This window comes from Physeter macrocephalus, chromosome 7 (genome assembly GCF_002837175.3).
Source record: "Physeter macrocephalus isolate SW-GA chromosome 7, ASM283717v5, whole genome shotgun sequence".
NCBI classification, from domain to species: domain Eukaryota; kingdom Metazoa; phylum Chordata; class Mammalia; order Artiodactyla; family Physeteridae; genus Physeter; species Physeter macrocephalus.
The window spans coordinates 94,913,106-94,923,110 of NC_041220.1; the positions used below are offsets into that span (position 1 = coordinate 94,913,106).

The 10,005-nt window shown below is 42.3% G+C and overlaps 1 protein-coding gene across 1 annotated transcript in view; it reads right to left on the reverse strand.

The window, feature by feature from the left end:
* Window positions 1-7,321, reverse strand: part of LOC102973494 (cytosolic beta-glucosidase-like) — a 212,195-nt gene extending 204,874 nt beyond the window's left edge. The window contains 1 exon segment of the mRNA XM_024119530.1: window positions 7,264-7,321. Within this exon segment, the coding sequence (XP_023975298.1) occupies window positions 7,264-7,321 (58 nt within the window).
* Window positions 7,322-10,005: the final 2,684 nt, after the last annotated feature.

The window sequence follows — 10,005 nt, forward strand, 5'->3', positions numbered from 1 at the left end:
CCTTTAGCCAGATGCATCAAGAAAAAGAGGGAGAGGACTCAAATCAAGAAAATTAGAAATGAAAAAGGAGAAGTTACAATGGACACTGCAGAAATAAAAAACATCCTAAGAGACTACTACAAGCAACTCTACACCAATAAAATGGACAACCTGGAAGAAATGGACAAATTTTTAGAAAGGTATAACTTTCCAAGACTGAACCAGGAAGAAACAGAAAATATGAACAGACAAATTACAGGTAATGAAATTGAAACTGTGATTAAAAATCTTCCAACAGGGCTTCCCTGGTGGTGCAGTGGTTGAGAATCCGCCTGCCAATGCAGGGGACACAGGTTCGTGCCCCGGTCTGGGAAGATCCCACATGCCGCGGAGCGGCTAGGCCCGTGAGCCATGGCCGCTGAGCCTGCGTGTCCGGAGCCTGTGCTCCGCAGTGGGAGAGGCCACAACAGTGACAGACCTGCGTACCACAAAAAAAAAAAAAAATCTTCCAACAAACAAAAGTTCAGGACCAGAAGGCTTCACAGGGGAATTCTATCAAACATTTAGAGAAGAGCTAACACTCATCCTTCTCAAACTCCTCCAGAAAATTGCAGACAGAGGAACACTCCCAAACTCATTCTATGAAGCCACCATCACCCTGATACCAAAATCAGACAGATACTACAAATAAAGAAAATTACCAACCAATGTCATTGATGAATACAGATGAAAAAATCCTCAACAGAATACTAGCAAACAGAATCCAACAACACATTAAAAGGATCATAAACCATGATCAAGTTGAATTTATCCCAGGGATGCAAGGATTTTTCAATATCTGCAGATCAATCAATGTGATACACCATATTAACAAACTGAAGAATAAAAACCACATGATCATCTCAATAGATTCAGAAAAACTTTTGACAAAATTCAAGACCCATTTATCATAAAAACTCTCCAGAAAGTGGGCACAGAGGGAACCTACCTCAACATAATAAAGGCCATATATCACAAACCCACAGCAAACATCATTCTCAATGGTGAAAAACTGAAATCATTTCCTCTAAGATCAGGAACAAGACAAGGTTGTCCACTCTCACCACTATTATTCAACCTAGTTTTGGAAGTCCTAGCCATGGCAATCAGAGAATAAAAAGAAATAAAAGGAAGCCAAATTGGAAAAGAAGAAGTAAAACTGTCACTGTTTGCAGATGACATGATACTATAAATAGAGAATCCTAAAGATGCCACCAGAAAACTACTAGACCTAATCAATGAATCTGGTAAAGTTACAGGATACAAAATTAATGTCCCCAAATCTCTTGCATTCCTATACACTAACAATGAAATATCAGAAAGAGAAATTAAGGAAACAATCCTATTCACGATTGCAACAAAAAGAATAAAATACCTAGGAATAAACCTACCTAAGGAGGTAAAAAACCTGTACTCAGAAAATTATAAGACACTGACGAAAGAAATCAAAGATGAAACAAACAGATGCAGAGATATACCATGTTCTAGGACTGATAGAATCAATATTCTGAAAATGACTAAACCCAAAGCAATCTACAGATTCAATGCAAGTCCTATCAAATTGCTAATGGCATTTTTTACAGAACTAAAACAAAAAATCTTAAAATATGTATGGAGACACAAAAGACCCCAAATAGCCAAGGCAACCTTGATGGAAAAAAATGGAGGTGGAGGAATCAGACTCCCTGACTTCAGAATATACTACAAAGGTACAGTAATTAAGACAATATGGTACTGGCACAAAAACAAACATAATGATCAATGGAACAGGTTAGAAAGCCCAGAGATAAACTCACGCACCTATGGTCAACTAATCTATGACAAAGGAGGCAAGGATATACAATGGAGAAAAGATAGTCTCTTCAATAAGTGGTGCTGGGAAAACTGGACAGTTACATGTAAAAGAATGAAATTAGAATGCTCCCTAACACCATACACAAAAATAAACTCAAAATGGATTAAAGACCTAAATGTAAGACCAGACACTATCAAACTCTTAGAGGAAAACATAGGAAGCACACTCTTTGACACAAATCACATCAAGATCTTTTTTGACCCACCTCCTAGAGTAATGGAAATATAAACAAAAATAAACAGATGGGACCTAATGAAACTTAAAAGCTTTTGCACAGCAAAGGGAACTATAACCAAGATGAAAAGACAACCCCCAGAATGGGAGAAAATATTTGCAAATGAATCAACGGACAAAAGATTAATCTCCAAAATATATAAACAGTTCATGCAGCTCAATATTTAAAAAACAAACAACCCAATCCAAAAATGGGCAGAAGACCTAAATAGACATTTCTCCAAAGAAGACATACAGATGGCCAAAGGGCACATGAAAAGCTGCTCAACATCACTACTTATTAGAAAAACACAAATCAAAACTACAATGAGGTATCACCTCACACAGGTTAGAATGGGCATCATCAGAAAATCTACAAACAATAAGTGCTGAGAGGGTGTGGAGCAAAGGGAACCCAATTGCACTGTTGGTGGGAATGTAAATTGATATAGCCACTATGGAGAACAGTATGGAGGTTCCTTAAAAAAACTAAAAATAGAATTACCATATGACCGAGCAATCTCACTACTGGGCATATACCCTGAGAAAACCATAATTCAAAAAGGCACATACATCCCAATGTTCATTGCAGCTCTATTTACAATAGCCAGGTCATGGAAGCAACCTAAGTGTCCATCAACAGACGAATGGATAAAGAAGATGTGCATATATACACATATATATAATGGAGTATATATATATACACAATGGAGTATTACTCAGCCATAAAAAGGAACGAAATTGGGTAATTTGTAGAGATGTGGATGGACCTAGAGACTGTCATACAGAATGAAGTAAGTCAGAAAGAGAAAAACAAATAACATATATTATCACATATATGTGGAATCTAGAAAAATGGTACAGATGAACCAGTTTGCAAGGCAGGAATAGAGACACAGATGTAGAGAACAAATGTATGGACACCAAGCGGGGAAGGAGGGGGAATGAATTGGGAGATTCGGATTGACATATATACACTAATACGTATAAAATAGATAACTAATAAGAACCTGCTGTATAAAAAAGAAATTTAATTTAATTAAAAAAAAATAAAAGAGAAAAAAAAAAAGAAACCCACAAACTCAGATCACACCAGGAGGCCTTAACGGAGTAGTTTGGACTTTGCTTATGATTCGCAGGATTTTGCAGAGCACATTCACCCCTTAAGAGATCCTCCGTGAAATCACTGGGAGGTACAAGCTCATAAGAGCTGTAGAATCAGGTCCTAAATATTATTTTCATAGCCCCTCCGTGGCCTACTGAGGAAGTAAACAAAATGCCACTGAGCTACCTGCTATTTTGGGCCTCACATTCCCTGCAGCCAAAAGGATAGGCAGAGTCAGTTTCACAAAGGGTTAAAAATCATGGGAATTTTTCTGTACTTTAAAATATTGCATGAAACTCACTTCTGTATGAATGGTGATCATCTGCATTTTCTTCCCTGCCTCTTCATCTAACAAATACATTTTTACAGGTTTTACCATATTCTTTAAAGCTCACGTAAAACACATAATTTTCCTCCTGCTTATATCCCTTGTTTATTATTTATTTATTAGATTTATATGGCGCTTTCCTCCAAAAGGCACTACACAGCCAACTCTAATGTAATAAACATTACGTTAAACTCTTCTTAAAAACCATAGTCAGCGAAGTGGCCAGCATGAAGGCCCAAGAGACATGGACAGGAAGAACGAAGAGCCATGGGTCTGGTGAAATATGCAAGCAAGTAGTCAGTATATTAGGAGGTCCAGTGACCAGAAGGCCTGTCCTGCACTTTCTGGTCACTCTACCTACAAAGACCCTGAGAGTGCCTTTGATTAAAAGTGATAGAGCCCAAATATCTCTATTTTTGTGTGGGAGTGGGCATGGGTCTGTAGGGGAGTGGGGAGGGGGTGGAGTATTATAGCTATATCTCCGGGCTCCAGAGAGGATGTCTGAAAACAAAGATACCTACAGAGACAATGTGTTTTGAAAATCTCTGGAAAAAGATACACAGTGATGTTTTATAACAAATCACCGAGATAGATTTTTTCTGTATAAATACAATTCATGCTCAATCCTCAGTTCTGCTGAGTGTCCATGACTTCCAAAGCCTCTGTAGACATTCAAAGACCAGGGAAGCTCAAAAGTGCAAAGATTCTCAAAATCAAAAAGCGACAAGGTGACTTCAGCTTTTAAATTCCGGGCCACATTGATTTGACAAAGCCACGTGTTGACGTCCTGCATATGTGATCCTCGCAGTGGTGGAAGGGGTAGCTAAACAGTAACTCTCCCAGCCGCTGCTGGAAGATCAGGACAAGAATGAGCAAGAAGGGAGTATATTCTTACTTGTGGTCCAAAGAAGGAAGGACCATTCCCAGTAAATGGAGCAGATGATGTAGCTCTCCTATCAGTACAGAGGGAGAGAATCCAGCCAGGAGAAAGAATAACATCATCATCATCATTATTATTACTAGTAGTAGTAGCAGTAGTGTTGTTGTTATTGTTATTTCGTGGATATTATGACCCAGGCACGCTTGTGCTCCAGTTATATATGCTGACCTCTTTAATCCCCAGAACAAACCTACAGAGTGGGCATGACCACTCTTTATTTGTAAAATAACACACGTCCTTATTTGTAAAAATTTACAAATAAGGAACCTGAGACTTAAATAAGTTATTTGCCCAAAGTCACTCTGCTAGTAAGTGCTTGAGCTAGGATTCAAACCCCGCACAAAAGGATAGGTAAGAAAACCAAGGAAACATTTAAAAGGCATCTGTGTATTGACAAAAAGAGAAGGGAAGATCAATTTCCCTTCCGAAAGCTGTTGTTAGAGAGTTAACAGCACAATAGCAGGTTAGGGACAACAAATAAAGACCTTACAATAAGGCAGCAGCAAGCCCAGTGCAGACAGAAGAGGTATAGCAATGCGGAGACCCTGTGAAGAAAGGAGCTCAGAAAGGACCAGTAATCTTATGCCCGGGGCTGAGTGAACAGGACCTGGGAGCTGGGAACTGAAACCCACCGTGTTGTCTTGTATAACTGACTGTGTGCTTCAGCCAAGTTCACTGTGGACTTCTAAAGTGATTCATTCTCAGTAGCCCGTTTGTGACCCTCCCCCACCTAAATATAAATACGATGCATTCAGCACTTACTGAGCATCAAGCATTTAACACACGTCATCTTATTTAAACCTCACAGCAGCACTATAAAGTAGATACCATAATCACCCCCATCTTACCGACAAGGAGGCAGAGAAGTTGAGTAAATTGCTCAAAGTCATACAGAGTTAGAAATAGGTATAGATGGACCCCCAGTCTAGCGAGTCTGGCTCCAGAACCCAACTTCCTAGTTTCCATGCTGTGCACCTTCTAGAACCTGATTCTGTGCACTGCAACCCCCTCTCAGTTCTGTCTGACCTCTCTTCTGAGAAGGAAACTAGCCAATGTCCTGTCTCTTGTTTTCACTACTAGAAGGCCAGCTTCATCAAGTCACCCACCCTGACCAAGTGAAAATTATCTGGGAACAAATGTAGAAGATACCATAGAGAGAGAAAAAAAGTGACATGGAATCGCTATTAACCTGTACATTCCCAGATATTCTTTTGAAAGTGCTTTGTATCACAGAGCATATATGTGTCATAACATACACAGTCCCCATGGAAGATGTCTTCTACATGGCAGTTGTTGCGATTATCATAGCAGAGATTCCTCATTCTCATTTCTGGAGGTCTGGGAAATGGCAACTGAAGCTGGGAAACATAAGCATCATAAACAGCATGGATTATGCCAGGATCAACCTGCACTCTGTCTAGAAAAACCTTCACCATCTTCAAATGGCTCCCTCCTTCTTGTCCTTAAAGTTTTAAATGACAGTAATTCACAGAGATCCTCCTTAATCAAAACCTGTTATCACCCTAGCACTTACCATAAGCAGTAATTATATCTTTTATTAATTTACTTGTTTTTGTTGATGTATTTGTTTTCTAGGGCTGCCATAATAAAGTACCACAAAAGGGGTGGCCTAAACAACAGAAACTTATTCTCTCTCATTTCTAGAGCCCAGAAGTCCAAAATCAAGGTTTCAGAGGGGTCATATTCCCTCTGAGACTCTTGCTAGAACCCTTCCTTGCCTCTTCTAGCTTGCGGGAGTGGCAATCGGCCCTTGGTGTTCTTTGGTTTACAGCTGCATCACTTGAGTCTCTGCCTCTATTGTCACATGACATTCTCCACATGTGTTTCTGTGTCCAAATTTCCCTCTTCTTACATGGACACCAGTCATAGTGGATTAAAGCCGCACTCTACTCCAGTATGAGCTTACCTTAACTTAGCTAATGACATCTTCAGGTGGCTAGTTCTGGCCCCCCGAAGTGTGAGAGAATACATTTCTGTGTTTAAGCCTCCCAGTTTATGGTCATTTGCTACAGCAGTTCTAGGAAAATGCTGCCAGAAATTCTCTTAGCTTTATTTATCCCTGTGTTTCCACATTTATTTGACCAAATAAATATTTTCCCATGATAGCTATTAACAATCCCTAATTCCTTAGGTGGAAAATATATATAGGAAAAAGTTAATCTAATCTTCCTATTTTACATAGGAAGAAACTGAGACTCGAGGAGAAGACCAGATTCACAAGCTCATGCCTGGCAGGATGGAGACCAGAACTCAGACCTCCAACTCCATTCTGGGTGCTCTTTGCCATCTCACAGTAAATTCTCAGCCACCCAGGAAATGGGGGTGCCTTGAAATAGAACAGGGAACCTCTCCCAACTGAAGAACAACCTTCAGTGATGTCTCTTGGACTCCTTGAAGGTATTTAGTCAATATTTTTCTAACCAATAGGAGAAATTGTTATCATTTTTAGGGGGTTATGGGAAATGTGTTCAAGAAACCAGTGATAAAAGCAGCTTGTCCACTGTACCCTGATGTCTCAGATAAGCTGGAACGGACCAAAATTACAGCCGCAGAGGGGTCTTCAGCCCCTCGTCACCACCACCCTTGTGCCTAAGGAAAGGGACATGGGAAGCAAGTCTCTTCTATGTGAAAAGGGATATAGTTTCATTTATGCAATTATGGGCTCTTCAGTCCTTTTCCTTCTCTTCTTTTTGCCTCCTCACCCGACCTTCTTCCCCAGATATACAGAATCCATGAGAAGTAAGCCATCCCAGCTCTGGAGAAGGGGAAGAAGCTTCTCCTACCTTCCACTTGATAAGCTGAGGTGACTGCCCCCCATCCAAATCCTGCAGGAAAATCCATGCTTTCAGAAGACAGCCGACCAGAACACTCAGGCAACCGAGCTGCACCCTTCAGGCAGGGGAGTCCAGCAACTGTGCAAACAGTAAGTGAACTCTCACCCTGACCGAAGTCTCAGAATGCAAACGAGTATGCAAACAAGAAGGGAACCTGATAAAAGCATCCCACTTGACTGGCCACAGCGTTGATTTGAAGCCAAGACACTTGGTTCAGGGGGACTATTTATACTGTTCTTCTCCGGACACTCCCCGATTTTTAACAGAGTTGGGCCAGGCTGGGGAGAGACCAGGTCCCTGCTTTGGCAGGGCACCCATTCATCTAATCTTTTCCCTTTTAATGAAACACATGGACATTGTTTTTAAAAGTCACATAATCCTACTAGAACTTTCCCTTGGCCAATTACTCCCAATTCCTTATCCCCACTCCCTAGAGGCCACCATTTTCAACTGTTTCTTCTGATATTTATTCCCATGTTGTCAAATAGGCTGAGATTGGTGCCCCTTAATTTGTTTTTCAATTTTAGATAGTAACTATTGACTTCTGGATATAAGGGTGGAAGATCCTAGCATGTGTGCTCTCTCTCTCCCCTTCCTCCATCCCCCCAATGTAGTTAGATTACCTCTTCTGTTTAAACAAATATTCGATATTTACATGAATTTGACTGCGTATGGCTCAAAGCTGAGCTGTGTAGTATCCCATGCTTACAGGCAACTTTTCATTTTCTCCAGGGTTCGTCAACTGTCTAGACTTTATATTTAAATTCCTCTATTCTTATCACTAATTTATCCCCAAACAGTCTGACAGGACTATGAATCTATGTTTAAACACCTCTGTTTGCTTGCTCCACTCTGCACTGTTTGTTTCTTAGGCAGCCACAGAGCTATGTAGTCTTTAACTTCCCTCACCAATCTCCTGGGCTTTCTCCCTTTTTTTCCTTTCCCTTTTTAGAGAAACAAATCCTTGAATAACTTTCTGATTAAATGGGCATGGGAGGCACATGTTTTGAAACCCTGTAGTTCTGCAATTATCTTTATTCTAATGTCACACTTGATATGTAGTTTGGCTACTATGGGATTTTATGGTAGAAATAAATTTCATTCAGAATTCTGAAAGCATCGATTTACGGTTTTCTAGCTTCCAGTGTGGCGACTGAGAAGTCTGATGACAATCCAAGTCCTAGTCTTTCATATGTCACCTGTTTTGTGCCCCGGCCCACCCTCCCTGCTCCCCAAGCTTCTGTTTCTGAAATTTCACAGTCACATGCTTGATGTGGAATTTCTCATCCACTGTGCCAGACACTCAGCCTGTGGACCGTAGTCATGCAGGATGTTGACAACAGAGGAAGCTGGGAGAGGGATACAAGGGAATACTCTGTACTCTCTTTGCAACGTTTCTGTACATCTAAAATTGATCCAAAATTAAGTTGTTTTTTTAATGTCTGTGAAAAGAGGAGTTAGGAAAAATCCAAGTGAGGAGAGTTACTAATTCAGTTCCCCTAAAACAGCAGTAATTCATCCTACACTGTGTAATGCCAGGAACACAAGACTGGAATGAGGTATAACTAGGTTGAAATCCTACCTTCTCCAGTTATCCTAATCCTAACAAGAAAAAAGAGGTTAACTATCAAAGGAAATGAGGGAAGATATTTAAAGGGTACGTGTTTGGTGAAATAAACATTAAAAATACAGGGCGGAGGAGCTTCAAGATGGCGGAAGAGTAAGGCACGAGGACGGAGATCACCTTCCTCCCCACAAATACATCAGAAATACATCTACATGTGGAAAAACTCCTACAGAACACCTACTGAACGCTGGCAGAAGACCTCGGACCTCCCAAAAGGCAAGAAACTCCCCACGTACCTGGGTAGGGCAAAAGAAAAAACAGAGACAAAAGTATAGGGACGGGACCTTCACCAGTGGGAGGGAGCTGTGAAGGAGGAAAGGTTTCCACACACTAGAAGCCCCTTCGCCGGCGGAGACTGCGGGTGGTAGAGGGGGAAGCTTCGGAGACGCGGAGGAGAGCGCAGTAACAGGGTGCGGAGAGCAAAGTGGGGAGATTCCCGCAGAGGATCGGTGCAGACCAGCACTCACCAGCCCGAGAGGCTCGTTTGCTCACCCGCCGGCGTGGGCGGGGGCTGGGAGCTGAGGTTCGGGTTTCGTCGGATGCCAGGAGAGGACTGGGGTTGGCGGCGTGAACACAGCCTGAAGGGGGCTAGTGCGCCACGGCTACCTGGGAGGGAGTCCGGGAAAAAGTGTGGAGCTGCCGAGGAGGCAAGAGACTTTTTCTTACCTCTTTGTTTCCTGGTGCGCGAGGAGAGGGGATTAAGAGTGCCGCTTAAAGGAGCTCCAGTGACGGGCGCGGAGCTGCCGAAGAGACAAGAGACTTTTTCTTGCCTCTTTGTTTCCTGGTGCTCGAGGAGAGGGGTTTAAGCGCGCCGCTTAAAGGAGCTCCAGAGACGGGCGCGAGCCGCGGCTATCAGCGCGGACCCCAGAGACGGGCATGAGACGCTAAGGCTGCTGCTGCCGCCACCAAGAAGCCTGTGTGCGAGCACAGCTCACTTTCCACACCTCCCCGTGATCCAGGTACAACTTCCCCGGGAGAAGGCACGGCGCGCCTCAGGCCGGTGCAACGTCACGCAGGCCTCTGCCGCCGCAGGCTCGCCCCGCCTCCGTGCCCCTCCCTCCCCC